At 37.5% G+C, this 18,999-nt stretch overlaps 1 protein-coding gene across 1 annotated transcript in view; it reads left to right on the forward strand.

Moving 5' to 3' along the window:
- The window catches only part of cdh13 (cadherin 13, H-cadherin (heart)), a 1,114,907-nt gene that overhangs the window by 568,526 nt on the left and 527,382 nt on the right, over positions 1-18,999 (forward strand). Inside the window, exon 6 of the mRNA XM_059993490.1 lies at positions 12,563-12,707. Coding sequence (XP_059849473.1) covers positions 12,563-12,707 — 145 coding nt within the window. The remainder of the gene's footprint in view (positions 1-12,562; positions 12,708-18,999) is intronic.

Below are 18,999 nucleotides of genomic sequence, written 5' to 3' on the forward strand. Positions count from 1 at the left end.
CATATCTAAATTATGCATTGGATGTCTTCCGAGCAGTCAAAGAGTAGTTAATGAAGGGTTGATTTATCTGGATGAAACATTAATTTGACATTTTTTCTGATAGTTACAATGCTGAACTTTGTTCTTGCATACAAAAAGTGTAATTATAAAAGCCTCATGACAGAGAAATAAGCATCATTTAAGAAGCAGCTAAACCATAGTAGAAGTAATGGTTACCACCTATCAATGTAGCATCAAGTTTAACGACAATGAGAAACATTGGCTTAAGACTCAAGATCCATTTACAACTCCTCAACTTGAAAAAATGCAGACCGTAAAAAAGAACTGACATTGATTTGAATGGATGAACGTTTTTCATTGGAAAATCAGATTGAAATGTATAGAGAAACAAATACAGTAATATTCGAGAACTTGTCAGTGTTGTCGGTCTGTTGATTAATTTTTCTTCTTCAATTCTTTTTAACATTATTTAATATATTGATAGATTTTTATCCTCTTCTAACAACCTGATATTTGATTAAATAATTTCATATCTGGATATTTCTGGGTAGCCCTGTTCTAGATTTTGTCCTTACAGTGTAAAATGAAAGTGTCTGGTGTCAGATGCTCCTGTGATGAAGCAGAATGTAATCTAGATTTGGTTTGCATCTGTGAATCAATTAAACTTGCTAGTGACTTTAAAGAAATTGCATTAAAAAGCCTTACAGCATTGACTCCTTGTTGGTGTTGTGAGGTAATGTAATTGGTGTACATAATTCACAACCACATTTGAGTTGGGTTTCACTTTAAGAGGCTGGTCTAACATGATGTTATTAAGTAGAAGACTTTCAGTGTGCTTTGTGTTCAGGTTTTGGAGTTTAATAAATGTGCTGTTCTTTTCTTAAATTTAAAACACCTCACATCATTTTATTTGCGAAAGCTTAGGGTATCCTTCATCATGTCAAAGTGAGCCTTTCTGTCTACCAGCTATTATGTCATCAAGCAGAAGACAGCAAATATGAAAAGAAATATTTTAATTAATATTTAAACCTTTTGCAAAACTTTATATACAAATGGCTAAAGTGGAAGTTGAAATGGAATCAACGCAGTAGTAGCTGAAATAACATAAACAAAAAATAAATTACTTTTTAAGTACTTACATTAAATAATTAAAATTCATTCACAAAACTATTTCTGGAAGACCAGCAAGTTTCCTAAGCAGTAATAATAGCTTACTGTGTCATTAAAAATTCATTTGACTTCATGCAATGAAGAGTTAATATTTACAAGATTTTTATGCGAACCAGATAGCAAGTCTTTGAATTTATCATCACTGCCCCAATTAGAATGGAGAGGCTGTGAGAAAATCAAGCACTTGAGGAGTTTGAATCATTCACAGCAACTTTAGCATTGTATTATTAAATCTTAAAGAATGTGTCTTTTTTAGTAGAACAGTGCAACATAACAGCCCCTTTGGGCCTACCAGGCTTGTGCTGACCATCCCAACTGTCTGTACATAATCCAGATCCCTCAATTCCCTGCCTGTTCATATGTCTATGAAAAGCCTTTTAAATGTTGTTTCCCTCCCCTAGCAGTGTGTTCCAAGGACTGACCACTCTCTATGTGGGGAAAATGAAACTTGCCTTACACAACTCCTCTAAATTCTGCCCCTCTCACATTAAACCTTTGCATTCTGTTTTACAGTTCAGTCCTGGGGAAAAGACTATGTATTCTATCTATCCCTCTCAAAATTCAATATAATTTTTCAGGTTTTTCCTCTGAGATCTCAGGATAATAGTTTCAACTGCACCTATTTTAGTCATTGGACATAGGAGCAGAATTAGACCATATAGCCCATAGAATCTGCTCTGCCATTCCATTATGGCTGATTTATTATCAACCTGAACCCTATTCTCCTGCCTTCTCCATGTAACCTTTAATGCCCTTACTGATCAAGAACCTATCAATTACTTCTTTAAATAGATCCAATGACTTGGCCTCCACTGCCATATGTGGCAAAGATTTCCACAGATTCACCACTCTCTGGCTAAAGAAATGTATCCTAATCTCTGTATTAAATGGATGTCCCTCTATTCTGCATCTGCGGACTCTGGTCCACTATAGGAAATATCCCTTCCACATACAAGTCATCTTGGTCTTTCAACATTCAATAGGTTTCGATGAGATTCCCCCTTCATTCTTCTGAATTCCAGTGAATACAGGCTCAAAGCCATCAATCACTCCCCATACATTTCATTCCCACAATCATTCTTCAGTACCTCCTCTGGATCGTCTTCATTGCTAGTACACCTTTTCCGAGAATACTCCAAGTGCATCGTGACCTTCAAAGGCCTCAGCATTACTTACATTATAGTCCTCTTGAAATGAATGCTAACATTACATTTGCCTTCTTTACCACCAGCTCAAACTGCAAGTTAACCTTTATGGAATTCAGCACAAGGATGCCCAAGTTCCTTTGCACCTCTGATTTTGAATTTTCTTCCCATTTCAAAAATAGTCTGTGCCTTTGTTCCTTCTACCAAAGTGCATGACCATACACATCCCTAAACTACATTCTATCTGCTACTTCTTTGTCCAATCTCCCAATCTGCCTCAGTCTTTCTGCAGACTCCCTGTTTCCTCAACACTACCCAACCCTCCACCTAGCTTTGTATTGTCTACAAACTTGGCCACAAAGCCATTAATTCCAACATCAATACCATTATAATATAATGTGAAAAGAAGTACTTCCAACCTACGGATCCTCCGTTACACAATGAGCCACCAGCAGTCAGCTAGAAAAGGCCCCGTTTATTCCCAATCTTTGCCTCCTGCTAATCAGCCAATCTTCTATCCATGCTTGTTTCTTCCCTGTAATACCATGGGCTCTTATCTTATTAAGCAGCCTCTTGTGCTGCACCTTGCCAAAGGCCTTCTTAAAAATCCAAGTACATTACATCCACTGACACTCCTTTGTCTCTTCCGCTTGTCATTTCTCAAAGAATTCCAAAGGATTTGCCAACACGATTTCCCTTAAAGAAGCCATGCTGACTTTGGCCAATTTTTTCATGTGCCTCCAAGTACCTTGAAACCTCATCTTTAATGATAGACTCCAGTTAGCCTGTCTTCCCAGTGTTCCTGATCTTCCCAACCACTGGTCTATATTTTTTGTGCCTCGTTCCCTTTTTAAAGAGTTGAATGATATTCACAATTTTCTAGTCATCCATAACCATCTCAGAACTAATGACTCTTTAAGGATAACTACTAATGTCTCTATGATCTCTTCAGCTACATCTTTCAGTACCCTTGGTAGTAGTGCATTTGGTCTAGGTGACTTATCTACCTTGTGACAATTCGGTTTCCAAAACGCCTTCTTTTTAGTAATAGCAACTACACTCACTTCAGCCCCATGACACTCTCAAATTTCTGACATACTTCTAGTGTCTTTCATAGTGAAGACTGATGTAAAATACGTAATTGAATTTGTCTGCCAGTACTACCTCTCCAGAATCATTTTCCAGTCATCCAATATTCACTCTCATCTCTCTTTTTCTTTTCATCTAAGAGAAAAATCTTTTCATATCCTACTTTATATTATTGGTTAGCTTAACTTTGTTTCATCTTTTCTCTCCTTATTCCTTTTTAGTTGCCTTCTGTTGGTATTCAAAATGATCCCAATCCTCTGACTTCACTTTAATTTTTGCTATATTATATGCCATCTCTATTGCTTTTATCTTGTCTTTGACTTCCCTTGTCAGTCAATATCCTCCTGTTAGAATACTTAAACCTTGCCCTTTATCTATCCTGCACCTTCCAAATTGCCCCCAGAAATTGCAACCCTTGCTGTTCTGCCTTCATCCCTGCTAGTGTCCCCTACAAATTAACTTTGGTCAGCTGCTCTCTCATATCTCTGTAATTGCCTTTACTCCACTGTAATATTGATACATCTGACTTGAGCTTCTCTCGAACTGCATGGTGAATTTTATCATATAATGATCACTGTTTCCTAAAAGTTTCTAATCAAATATGGTTCATTACACCACACCCAATCCAGCATTACCTTTTTATTAGTGGGTTCAACTTCAAGCTACTCTAAAAATCCATCTCGTAGTGTTACGTACCCCGTAACTGGGTGTCTGACCAGCAAAGATAGAAGAATCCGTTGGAGTCTGGTGGTACTATTTTCAAGTAGTGTTTATTAGTAAAATATACAAATCAATATCAACAATGCAAATATATAGATAATACACGTTAGCAATACTAAACCTAAAAGTGTTGGTATAATAATAGTCAATAATAAACAAGCTCTATTGATGTCTAGGGGATAATGAATTGTCATATGTGAGTATAAAGTTCAGTTCAGTTCATACATGCAGTTCATACATACATGGTAGTTGTTGGTTCTTGTATTTTAATCGTTGGAGAGAGAGGGAGAGAACAAACAGTAAAACAGTGACAGCTACAGTCAGACAAACCTTCCATTATGTTCTTGATCCGTCAATGTGTTGTGGCCATTCAGGTATGACCCCTCTGTCCTTCAGCTAGAAAACCGTTCTTCTGTGGTGGACTCGTCACCCAGGCAAGGGTGGACACACACACGCAAGCCCCCACCGGCCCTGCTATAACACTGTGAGTTAAACTGACTGATCCTTCATTCGGTCTCCGATGCCCCACACCTTCACGTGGGTTCCAAAACGTGACAGTGCTCAATAGTGTGTCTTCTGGTGTGTCTGAGGGGTGTCTTCCCAGACCTCACTTTTATTCCTACTCACGGGGTCTCAGGTGTCAATCAGTTTTGAATGGCTTAGTCCATCAAACCAGCCCACTCCGGCTGTCCACTGAGGAATTTTAATGAACAGAATGGTACCAAGTAAACAGCCCTCTCCGGAGCCATAAGTCTTTCAGGAGTCATAATATGGAGGGTCAACAAGTCTCTCTCTTCCAGTGTTATCTCTCCCTTATCTGAAGCAGACGTTCCAGACCCAGTATGTTTTCCCTTTGTCTCTCTTTCTGTCTCACTAGCAGCATGGTAATAGTAGCAGTTTGTGATTCTCCCAAGGTGGGGGGGGGGAGGAATATGGGCAACTCTGTACCCTTCTGCCCATCAGAGTTGTTCATCCTTCATAACAGTAGGCCCTCTTACAAATTCCTTCTCAAGGGTTCCAGCACCAACCTGGGTTTCCCAATCTACCTGCATATTGAAATTCCCCATGACATTCATAACATTCCCTTCTTTGCATGCCTTTTCTGTCTCCTATTGTAACTTGTACCCAAAATCCCATCTACTGTTTGGACACCCGTGTAAACCTCCCATCAGGGTATTTTTACCCTTGCAGTTTCTTAACACTACCCCTTTAGAAATGAGATGAGGGGGAATTTCTTCAGCTAGAGATTGATGAATTTGTGGAATTCACTACCACAGAGGGCTGTGGAGGCGAGGTCATTGGATGTATATAGGGTAAATACTGGTTATTCTTGATTGTTAAGATTTACAATGGGAAAATGAGTTGGGAAAAAAATCAGCCATGATCGACTAGATGGGGTGAATGCCCTAATTATACACCTGTGTCTTATGGTTTAATGGAAATAAAGGGAAGGAGGCCGGAATTGGGTAGAATGCTCTGCTGGGAGCTAAGTTGGACAAAAACACTGATAAAATATCAATCTAAGTATGATTTGAAGATCTAATGAAAATGCTAATATAAATATTTTCTAACATACTTTATAGATTTATTTTGGAGAAAAGAAGTTTAAATTGCTGAATTATTAAAGAGAAAAATGTAATTGTTGTGATGATTGCCACTGTTATCTTCAATGAAGTTAACATAAGTAACTTCAATGGTAGGGTTTGTATCCACATGGCATAGAGACAAGACATTCTGTATTGTATTATGAGTCCAAGTTTACAGTGCATACAGCTGAAGCATTTCTTACTAATGCAGGTCAGGGTTATCTTGTTTTACCAAAATTAAGAAGTGTTGGACTAAATTAAATAGCAATATAAATGGGTTAAAAGAACTTTAATAAGTCCTTTTACAAAAATTATTGCTTTGAAGGTTTAATATTGTCAGTTTAAAGCATTTTTGTTCATTAAAGTGGCAAAATATAATTACTTCTCATAACAGCAAGTTAAATTGGCCCCACAGCTCCAGCAACTACTTTCCATAATACTGGGAATTTTGTTTCTTATTGTTCGACTAATTGCTGCAGTATTATTACCAGTAACAATTAACACATTGATTATCATTTACTACTTCATCCTACAAATTGATAGTAAAATTATAAACTGGAGGAGAACAATACGCATGAAGAATCAGAATCAGGTTTAATATTACTGGCAGGTCGTGGAATCTGTTAACTTTGCAGCAGCAATACAATGCAGTACATGATAATAGAGAGAAAAAAACTGAATTACAGTAAATACACACACACACACACACACATTCACACACACACACACACACACACACACACACACACACACACCTTCCCCCCCCCCCCCCCGTGCAGTACCCCAATACCAGACATTGATGTGGCAAGTTAGAATACTCTCCACAGTATATCTTCAGAAATGTGTAAGTGTTTCTCAAAGAGAGATATCTTCACTGGTATTTGGCAAATAATTGTTTTTTTCATTTACTATGAAAACACCAAAAAACATAACCAACTCAGGGACAAGATATCCTTCTGCATGGGAAACCTTGTTAAAATTGTAGGCGTTCAGAAGACCAAGTCGTGTTTGTTTCTATAGCTCCCTCCATAAAATTTCATTTCACACAAAGCCTATGCTTAGATAGGATTTCAAAGAAGAAGTACGCTACTTGGGCCCTCAAATCTTCTTTGATTTTTAATAAGTTTGTAGCTGATCTGACTGAAACCTTATCTCTGCATTTCACTTCATTTACAATAAACTCTTATCTGCTTGCTCATCCAGTTTCTCTCAATTGAAAATGCTGGAGTTTCTCAGCAGGTCTGGAAGTATCTATTGAAGGAGAAACGTGGCTAATCTTAGGATGCAGAGAAGATGGGAAGACAAATGGTCAGGACAGTGGAAATATCTGATAATGGCAGTCAGAGACAAAGGGGTGTCACATGTAGGGCTGTTGGACATGCCAGTTGGCCAGACTGTTGCAATGGAGAGTGGATAAAAGGCAGTATTACTGATTTATGATTTATACCTGAAGTGGCTGGTACTGCTGGTACTGACACAGACAGTGAAAACAGGTTAACTGAAGTTGGAGAAGCAGGCTAGTAGATTATAAACTAATACATTCAGAGCCCTCTGCATCCCAGAGCTCAGCAGTCTCTCAACATTTATATAACACTTTTTTTTTCATTTTTCGTTCCAAAATAGACAAAACCATATTTTCCAGCATTATGCTCCATTTTCCAGACTTAGTGCATGTATTGACATCTCTTATTCTTGCAGCATTATTGTGAAGTATATGCAGGAAATCACAAAGTTTTCAGGTCGTAGAAGAAGGAGGTGTTGAGATAGAGATAACCTTGCAAGTGGCGGAATTGCTGTGGGTCTGGTTAGCAGGTGGAATCACAACCTTTTGAATGGAGGCATTGGACAAGGGAGTTAAAAGATCTGGAGCAAAAATGATCGTTAAAACTATTATGTGGTCACGGCAGCAATCAGATGTGAGAAATTCAGATTGAGATGTGGCATGAGGAGGATTGGGGGGGAGAGGGAAATTTATTGCTGCCCACTACAGATATGTCAGTTTAAAAGGCACCGATATGGTTGCTTTTGCAAGCTCTAAGTAAAAGCAAGGGTAGGGGAGATACATAAAAGTTATGATAATAAGATAGAGAATAGAACCTATACTTTAAAATCTAGTGCTAGATATAATTATTACTACAAGTTACTGTGGTAGCATAGTGGTTAATGTGACCCTATTGTAGCTTGGGGCATCAGAGTTCAGAATTCAATTTTGGTGTCATTTGTAAGGAGTCTATACATCCTCCCTATTGAATGCGTGGGTTTCCTCCTACAGTGCAAAAATCTACCTGGTGGATTAATTGGTCATTGTAAATTATCCATTGATTAGGTTGGGGTTAAATTGATTTGCTGGGTCTGTGTGCAGGAAGAGCGTATTCCACACTATATCACTAAATAAAAATAAATTTGATAGCCTCTGAATTACAGAGTAATGTACTTATTTTCCCTGTGAACATTTAAGTTGTTAGAACATTGCAAATCACAGGACAAGAATAAACATGCAGTCATATGACTGCTGATTAAAAAACGATTTTTTTTTTCAGAATTTCCCACACTATTTGGTCATTTAAAATCTGAACTCACTCTTTATGTTTACCTCTTTAAGTTTGAGATCATAATTCCAATTCATTGAGCTAGCGGAAATCTTGCTTGTTCAGCATTAATTTGAAAAGGCAAAACTTTAAGAAAGGCAAGACTCTGAGACAGGTATCCTATTTAAATCTCTGGCTAGAAGAAGGCAATGGCAAACACCTTCTGTCGAAAAATTAGCCAGGATCAATCATGGGAACATGATCGCCTTCGTCATATGTCATGGCACATAATGATAATGATGATACTGGCGTGCTGAGGAAGAAAGCATTTTATTTATGACTCAGAGGACCACAGTCAGAGAAGGAATACTTCTGCTTCTTTTCGCATTAACAGAAGTAGAAGAGAGGTTTTTTAGGTACGGTAGCAACAACAAGTTTTTGAAGTACTGCTGCATCGTTAGGAGATCAAGGTTGTCCAGCCAAAGAGAAATATATCTTGGCAGTCAAGATATAAGGATTCTATTTTGGATTAGAGTATGCAGCATGGACCGATATAAGGATAAGGTTGGAGAATATTAAACGCCATTGACATTTAGAAAGTTGACTCTGTACTGTTATGAACTCAGATTTTCACTTCATGCCGGATTTCGACAGATCTTGTTGCTTTTCTGTGGTCAGCGATGTCAGAATGTAGGCTCTGCACTCTGAAACTGAAGGTTTTGGGTTCAAGTCCCATGTAAAGAGCAAGTGAATCCAGGTGGTCACTTCAGCAGAGAATTGCGTCAAACTGCTCTATCAGAGGAGTTGTCCTTGTGATCACAAATTTAGCTCCAGTGATTTGGAATTTATAGAAGAGAATACCCATGTCACTTAATGTGCTTCATTGTTTGCTTTGTAATTTCTGGAATCCATGAAAGTTACCAGGTAATTTCAAATCTTTCCTTTTACTGTTTGTTATAGGATCATAGAGCAATACAGCATAAATACAAGCCCTTCTACTCAAGCATTCCATACCAAATAATGTGTATATCCAGCTAGTCCCAGTTTCCTGAATTTGACCCATATTTTTCTAAGTCTGGCCTTCCATATACCTATCTTAAATGATACTATTGTATCTGCCCCAACCTCTTCTTCTGGCAGCTCATTCCATATACTCACCACCTTCAGTGTGAAAAAGTTTCACCTCAGGTCACTTTTAAATCTTTTGCTCTCATCCCTTGTTTTAAACTCTTCCTCCCTGAGGAAAAGCCTATCCACCTTATCTATGCCTCTTAAAATTTAAAACATTCCCATGAAGTTCTATAAATGCATCTATTTGTTCACTGAGCATCACTCCAGAATTCCGTTGAGAAAGGTGGACACTTTTTTTAATCTTTCAGAGAAGTTTCGCAAGTTCCAATGGGAAAAAAAAGAAGCATTTGAGCATCCACTAGCATCCCTGGTGTGAGGCCTTGCAAATGAATTTCAAAAAAATTTAATAGCATAAAATAGAGCAAAGATTTTATTTTCCCTCCACTTAAATATACTTTGCATCTATCAGTGCTCTTTACACTCCCATGCCTGCTTATATATAAATTTTGATGGAAGGAGAGAAGATTGAGACTGACAGGAACCCAATAAAACACAATTGACAGTGGAAAAGGATCTATTGTTTTCCCAGTGTATATGACAAATTAACTCTTCTCGGGTTTCCAGCTGGGTATAGGTATTGATTTTAACCCTGGTTTTGATAACAAACTGCCATCTTCATCAGGGATGATGCCTGGGCATGTCTAGTCCGGGTGGTGATTATACCCGGAGGGATGAATGGCAGGGGCATAAGTACCACTGGACTAAGACGTGCCCAAGAATCATCCCAGACGAAGATGGCAGAGTTTGTCATTGAAACATCAGTTAAATTTGATACCTGTACCGGTCTGGAAGCCCAATAGCAATTTATTTGACATTTGATAGTATTTACTGGAAAACAGGCAGCAGCAAACTTGAAAATTCTGGTTGATGTGTCTGGGCATAAGCATGAGGAAAGCAGATTCATTTCAATAATGTTTATCTTTGATTGGTGACTTTCCCTGCTGTGATTCAATCTATTGTAATTGCATATTTCTGAGGTCATTATCATTTGATTTTTCCATTAATATTGCAACAGGTTCCTCAAATATGTATTTATGGAAAGTAATGTTATTGTAGCAATATTTTTAACTCCAACTATTCATCAGTGATTAGTATGACCTATCATGATGGGAATGCCAGGGTAAATTGCTTTCAATACCCAGAGACAATTATGCACAGAGAAGTTTCGATCCTACCTTTAAAATAATAATAAAAATATGGTTTCCAGAGGGTTCTAAATATCATATAGTAATTGGGTTCTCAATATTCTGTGCAGCTTTCAAACATTCTGTGGCTCCCATATGAAAAGGTGTATTTGTTTTAAGGTTTCATTGAACAGTTCCTAAAAAAAATTAAAGGGAAAATAAACTTCATGGAATACGCCTGTGGAAATAACTAAAATAAAATAATAAGTAGTTTCAGTGTTAAAGGTTTATGGTAGCATTATGGAATGAAGCTTCAAAATATTCAGTTAATTATTCAAACACATTTTTTACAATGGTTAAACTAATCAGAGCCAGTGTTTCTATTGTGCTTTGTTTTCTCTACTAACTTCTTTCCAAACTGCTAGTATTTAGCTTTTGTGATGTTATCACTACTGAAAATAAGCAAAAATGGCCTTAAATTGTACCCAGCAATTCTTACGTGCAGGAAATGGAACAAAAAGACACAAATGGAGACATTATTGTTGTATTGAGTCCATTCCTTTTTTTCTTTTTGGCTTAAAATTGGTGCAACATTTTAACATGTAGCAGCGGGAGAGCCTGCACTCAGTCTGTGAATGAATTCTGCCACTGTTAAATTTCTCAGCTCCTTTTTCTTCATTACTTGTCTTGTGTGCATTGTGAAAGGTATTAGATGCATTGCATATTAACATTGCATATTAACCTAAGGCACAGTTCCCGATAAAGAAACCCCCTGGAAAAGACAAGTTAAACTGTTTTAGGCCGATACTGGGCTTATATTTTCTCAGAATTTGTCAGCAGTTCCTGCAGCTAAGAATGAAAGATGAGCTTCAGAAAGCAAAATTCATCCAGCTTATTCTCGGATCCCCCTCCTTGAAATCACCTTTAGATCACCGCTGACAGTATTGTGACATTCTGCATCAGTAGTACTGACTGTGGAGGTGCAATAGGTGAAAGCACACTGCAATTGAACTGACTGAGCAACATATTGCAAGCACAGTACTGCTCATTAATCAGTCCAAAATGACTTCTCTCCTTTAGTCTGTTGACAGCCTTGATTGAGGAAGGAACCTGAGTCACTTCATTAAGAAAGTTCCTTGTTTTCCTTCACAGAGTGCCAAACCACCAGAATACCGACGTTCAGCACTTTAGTAGCTTATGTGAAGGCCTCCTTCAGTTTTGTAACCCCTCAGTAAAGGATGCCTCAGACTGAAGGTTGAACTCAGAAATTTCTGAACTAAAATTGAGAATGTTATTAAATCAGTAGTTCAGATTGAAAGTGTCTTGATATTTCAAGAGAGAAAAAATAAGTAACAGTGATCTGTATGATCATTCCATTAATCTAGAAGTACTGCATTATGATAACCCAAATCATTGACTTTTTCTTATACACGTATCACATAATTCACTCTGCTCTTTTAACAGAGATGGTGATAAGTGTTAATGTCTCTGTAAGAGGGTTCATTCATTCATGTCACCAAAAGACTTGGCTAAGCTTAAGAACATGGTGGCAGCAAATCCCTTCATTACTTGCCTAATGAAATTAGATGGAATATTGAAAAAGAAATTTTAAGTCTATTGGAAAAATGTGAGAGGAATGGGACTAGTTGGAATATGTTTCAAAAGCCCACTAAAAAAGAAAAACACAACATACTAAATGCTCTCTGTGTCTCTCCTGTAATGCTCTGCAGCCATCTTGCTTCCAATTCAATTGGCCCTCTTTGCTGGAAGGAATATAAACTCAAACACAAACGTTTGGTAGACCTTTATGCCATAAGTGGAAAGTATTTTTTCTGCATATGTATGCAGCCAATTGCAAACAGGACAAGTGCAATCTAAGTGTGAATTGATTTGTTGTGAGCTAAGAAACATTTAGATTGTTCCTTATATCTGGTGGAATTCCCAGGAGACTAACTTGTTAACCCAGCCTGGGGCTTATTGAAAGAAAATTGCTGATGTGAAAGATTTTTGGCACATGCTTCTGTCACTGTAGTAATTTAACTCACTCAATCCATCTCTGCTTCAAATAGCTGCAAGTCGAAATTACTGATCCCAGTGGAAAACTTCTTGAGGGACCAGCCACCCTGTATATCACTATTATCGATCAGAATGATAACAAACCCCTCTTCAGGGAAGGACCGTACGTTGGCCATGTTCTGGAAGCATCCCCCACTGGTGAGTTAAATCTGTAGCCAAAAACTGTTTCCCAGAAGGAATCATAAGATATCTGGAGTCGTAAAACATCACTATTGTTGTTATACATCATAACAGACTATCTTAGATAATGTGAATTTAGCATGTTTATTTTTCTGGAAAGATTCTGTAAAATGAGCTAATTTTATGTGTATCAGTATTATTTTATGAATACTAGCATCTTAAATGCATTATAATTCTATTGTTAGTCCCTAGATGTTTCTTCATTTCTTCAAAATATCATCTGATCACTGGAATTTTGTCATCGAGAACAGGTGTATGGGTTGAGTGGTATCCGGGATCAGCCATAATGGAATGGCGGAGCAGACTCAATGGGCTGAATGGCCTAATTCTGCTCCTATGTCTTATGGTCCTATAATCTAAGAACAAACTATTAAGTTACTCAAGGCCTCTTTTGATTACTCAGCTGTCCTTGTCAAAACACTGACAAGGTTTGTCCTGCAGTTATTGTGTCCATAATCCATTCAAATTGTTGCTTATAGATCTAACAAGAACAAAATGAAAAGAAAAACAATTTCATGTGCATCTGCCTAGATTTTGTTAATGATCCAGATTAGCTACACATCTGTGTTAACCTTGTGTACTGCTGTCCATTCTGGTTAGGATGTTGGTTTACCAATGTTGTGTTTGACTTGTTTTCAAGCTTTCATTGTCAGCTATATAATCTCAAGTATCTTGACCTCAAGGAGAACTTATTTCTGTCTCTTCTCTTCAAGAAGGGTATTTGATTAGCAATTGACTAAAGAGCACAGACAAAATCTTTGCTACATGTCCAATAAATGTCTGGAGTATGTTAGTTAGCAGAGTTTTCAATAGCCAACTAGTGTGTGTAACACCCTGGGAAAGGTTTCACTGATAAAGTAATGGTCTTTCTGTAGAAGCAGTGTTGGGGTTATGGTTATAGATAGCGGGTGCTTTGGAATGTGAGCCGTCCAGTGAGGGGAGTGTATTTCAAGCTGTGTGCCTCACACCGACATGATCTGGGTCTTTTGTTCGGCTGGAGATGAAGAGACAATATGCCAGAGCAGAGGCATGACCCGACGAAGCCCGGGGAGAACGAAGGGTAAACCAGGAGCTCCAACTCGAGCACTGTTTTGTTAAAATGGACCCTTTTCTTTTTGTAACCCTGCAGTCAAATTAAGAATGATAAAGCTAAATTGTTTAATTTTATGTGGTGTACATCTGTTATTTTGTGGTATTGATCTGTAACAGGGTAACACATCACACAGCATCCACACAAATGGGGATTTTGTGATAGACTCACATCTCACACCCATTTAGCGGGGCCAGGGATTCTCTTCCCTAGACTTACACAGCTGACAGAACCTTAATGCCTTTTACTGGGCCACAGCAGGAACGCTTATTGCTTCCCTATAAATGGTAATTCCACATTTTGAATATCATCTGGTTTCCCACCTGTAACTGAATTAACATAAGCATCAAATTATCTTTAAATAACTGGACAATCCAACTCAAACCTAAATCAGCTCATTCTAGCAGTATTTTCCATCTCCTCAATGTGAAGGTTGGACCTACACAAGAAACTTGCATTCATGGTGTTTTTGACACTATCATTTCAAATAAAGCAGGCGTTTTAACTGCCAACTCTTTGTTGGATGTGCTTTGCAAAGTGGTTAGTTTGCCACAAATAGCTTTTCCTTTAAGAGATCCAGCATTGGGGCAGTGTGGAATGGAACTTGCTAATATTATTGGGGTCTGACTTCATGTCTCATATTCATTTCACAAATAGTTCCCGAGTCTTACTTGTGTATAGCAACTAGTCCTTTTGTTTTATGTTAATGAGCTTTGAAGGCAAATAGTTAGAACAAATTTCCTAAATTCCATGGCATCTTATTGAGGGAAGGTGAAACAAGCTTCAAGTACTTTTTCACATAGTCCTATAATACTGTATTCAAGCTGTTGTCTATGAAAACCTCCAGGTTTTGATATAAATTAACACTTAAAACCTGGTTTGCTTGAATCAAACCACACTTTGGCGCACCCATTATCATAACTTTCTGGTTGGCCACTTTTTACTAGATCCTGAGGAAAATTTGCCAACAGCACAGCCCCATCTGTTAAAATGAGTGTTGTAACATTTCTTTCAGAAATGACAGGAATACGACCCTGACACTATTCCTTATGAAGCCATCAACGATATAGTTCTGAACCAGTTGCTTGTATCTATGACCCCCCTGCTCCTCAGGGAACAACTGTCTAGTTGCTGTTACCTACCTTCTGGCAGCAGCATTGAGGTTAGCACCTCAGCAGCTTGAGAGATCATGTTGAGGTGTTCAAGTACAGCCAGCTCCTAGAAAAGAGAGAGCAAAAGCAAAGGAGGGTGGTGTTACTACATGCTTTTCAGTAGAGAGTCCAAGCAACACATGTAAAGTGTGGATAAGTAACTAAACATATGAACTATTCACATAGAAGTAAAATATGTAATTTTTATTTTGAAATATGTTGTGTTATATGTTATTTGGTTGCACTTGAGGTATTTATTAAAGTGCTCCATGAATTGAACTTATTCAGATCTCCCTGGAATAACGTAATATGGAGTTCTTATTATAAATATGATGCTGACTTTCCCCACTGACGCTGCTGGTCATAATAACTTATAAACTTCACTAATCAAATGTTCAATACCTTCACATAAATTTCAATCTCCCATTTCACAACAGTTACTTTAGCCTTTTTGGAAAATGCACATGGGATAATTTCATGAAATTACTCCATGTGGAAACATCAAGGTTATTATTGCCATCTGCAGTGTTTTTAGATCCTATTAGATGTGTGTGTAATATTGATATTTGCTCCTCATAGTTTGACTTTTTCCACGCTTGCTTGTAATTCATATATGTGTGATTATATAATCACCTATATACGTGTGATTGTTCAGTGAATTTCCAGTAATTGTAGAATAGCTGATACTGTATTTTTCTAGAAGTTTCTTAGTTTTCCTACAGCTGGTATTACACCACTGGAGCCTGGTTATTCCATAGGCTATTTGTTATCATGGAATGTCTAGTTATCTTTCGTGTTTGAGCTTCTTTGTTTCTCTTTTCTTTGTTCTCCTCCTTCACATTCTCTCTCTCTCTCTCTCCCTTAGTGAGTTGGTTACCATAGTTTGCTGTGAACACCTAATAAAATAGCTATAGTTACAATTACTCACTTTCTAAGTAAGCTCTATTTTTGACTTCTGAAGAAACACTGGATCACAAAATCACCAGAATCCAAAGCTTTTATCTGTTAGATGTTTTCCCAGTTGATCTTAGTACTAGTCAGTATTTAATAAAAAGACAGAAGAATGTTAATGTTAATGTTTGATGCATTGCCCATTTAATTCTTAAAGCCATAGTTGTAGCTTACTCCACTTTGCAGTGTATTGTTGCACTCTGACAGTAATGAAAAATGGACATGGTTGGATAAAGAGTAAGGATACTGTTTACTGTACACTTGACTGCATCAAATGAAATTATAAATTTAATTGAAGCACCATCTATTTCTTATGCTTTGTATTCCATGTGATGATGAAAAATGAATGCAGACTACTGATTGAATTGTAGACATTTATTGATGCAAAAAGGAGCATAAGTATATTCATGTATGCAAGTTGATTTCACCTATTGTTGCCCATGACTGGTTTGAAGCACAGAGCAAGAGCGCCACAGATATTACCCGTATAAAGCTATTGAATTTTTTTTTACCTGACTTCAAAGTTTTATAGCCTTTGCTTAACTCCCCACACAAATACAATGATTGTAAGTACTTAGAGGATTGATCTTGAAAGGTTAAAGTCACAGTAAAATTGATGGCATTGCTGACGGAGTTAACAATAATAATTATAGTGTTGTCTTTAATGGAGAAATGGGACAAAGTGTCTCACAGAAGCACAAATGGATAAAGACAGAAATCAAATTGAAGCGATATCAGGGCAAGGTGAAAATTGCTTTCATATAGGAAGACCTTAGGCATGCCCTGGGGTGTAAAATTTGTCCCTTCCACATCTGACATCTACATTTTTTCACTTCACATCAGAATGAATATCTTGCTTTTACTTTTGACAAGAGCTGGAGTAATGTGGTTCAATGAAGCTGCCCTACAACCAACCTGATAGAGTTGACTAACCTGCCACACAATCTGTGCAGGGAGCCTTCCTGGTCTACGGAACTTGTGATGCAGTGAAGATTTGAATAGCTGTTTTGCAAGGAACTGGATCTCTAAAATATATAAAGTAGATTTCTTCTTTTCAGGGAGCTCCCTTGGCATCAAAGATGGCTTGTTTTCACTTCAGCTTCATGAGTTCCAAGATGGCTAATGAAGCCATTGTGGAAACTCATCTAGGATATGCATGATTGGACAGATGGATGGATTGTTTATGAAGTGTGACGCTCCTGCCCCAAGTTCAGGTTTTCCATGCTGTCCTAATTCATGACCTCCGGATTTTGAGTACAGTTTCCTTCTCCTTCTCCACTTGAAGTGATCATGGGCCGAAGATTCCCAGGAGTCAGTGCAGATGTCCCACTATATTTATTGTCAGTATGTTACTTCTGATACTTTACAAAAGCATGCAATGTTTTCATTCTGTTTTGTCCTTAAAGTTGCTCTGGGACTTAAAACAACATCTAAGTTCATTATCTATTAGTTGGCAGTGGTCAATATGTGCTAATGCTTAATGATTACTTGGATATACATGATGACTTCTCTATTCGAACCTTTACATCTCTGAACTTGATATATGTTTGGCTATCTGCACTGTTTCTAATTTTGTTAAAACCCAGAGTAAAGACCCTAAGAACAGAAGGAGCAGGAATAGACTATTTAACTCCATTTAATCTGGTCCATCATTCAACTGGATCATGGCAGATCTGATATTCTTTAAATCTACTTTCCTCCCGATCTCCATTACTATTGATTCACCTGTTAATTCGATATCTATTTATCTTAGCCTTAAATACACACAGGTGCTTTGCCCCACTGCTCTCTGTGCCAAAGAGATTGAAAGGTTCACAGCCCTTTGAGAGAAGATTAGAAGATGAAAAAGGATCTAGTGCTTTTCCGGCATGTATGACAAATAAACTCTTTTCAGGCTTCCAGGCATTGACTGTAACTGTTATTTTGATGACAGACTCTGCCATCTTCTTCAGGGAGATGCATGAATAAGATTAGAAGATTTTTTTTATATGCTAGTTCTAAATTTGCACTACTTTATTCTAATGCAATGCCTGTTGGTTCTGGACTACTCCATGAGAGAAAATATCCTCTCGATATTTATCCTGACTAAAATTACTTGTTTCATTTTGATTGCTTCTGATTCTTCTAAATTCCGGAGAGAAGTGTCTCAACTTGTTTAATCTTACTTCATCCCATAGTCCTTGGTTGGGATCATCCTTGTGTACCATCGTAATGTGTAGAATAATATGTCAGAATAAGCAGTGAAGACTGTGGTAAAAGATAATTATAAAATACTGAAACAGGTTAAGTATGGATGATTTTTCACAGGAGAAAGTTTACCAATAATGTAAAAACTGTTTATATTTTATTGCTCAATTTTATTGATCATGGGCAAAAGATCTAACTAATAGTAGATTGTAGAGTATGCTCGAGGTTAGGTAATGCATCAAATTCACAATGATAGTGATACATCATTAGTGAATATTTAATTTCTATGAAGGATCAGGAGAAAGTTCCCAGTGTTTTCCTGAATATCTTTTTGAGCTTTCTCTGATGGTGAAGAGAGTCATATTTAAAGCTCATTTCTCTCGAGCTTTTTGAAGATTGGGTTAATTTTGTGTCTTTGTGCTGATGTGCCTTTGTACAAAATTATGATTAGTTCCCTAAGATGGGTGAATTAATATATAAGCAATTTTCTATGTCGATCTTTCAAATTTAAGTTTATATCTTTTTTCTTTAGGAAATTAGAGAATTTCCCAAGTGGAAATTACACCTTTCCCAAGGGTGACCTGCAGGGTAGTAGAAGGAAGGAGTGTCTTACAGCACCTTTGGTAGAGATGCATCTCCATAAGACAATAAGGTATAGGAGCAGTATTAGGCCATTTGGCCCAATGAGTCCGGTCCACAATTAGGCCATTTGACCTATCTCCATCTTGCCATTCCACTAGGCCTTAAAACTAAAAGATTATAGGGAAAAAAACAGACACTGCATAGGTCAAAGGAAACATAAGTTTATCTTTGGACCGGATATTTTCATGGAAAAAAGGTTAGCTGCTTAAAAAAGATGAGGAGAAATTTC

Source organism: Hypanus sabinus, chromosome 17 (genome assembly GCF_030144855.1).
Source record: "Hypanus sabinus isolate sHypSab1 chromosome 17, sHypSab1.hap1, whole genome shotgun sequence".
NCBI lineage: Eukaryota > Metazoa > Chordata > Chondrichthyes > Myliobatiformes > Dasyatidae > Hypanus > Hypanus sabinus.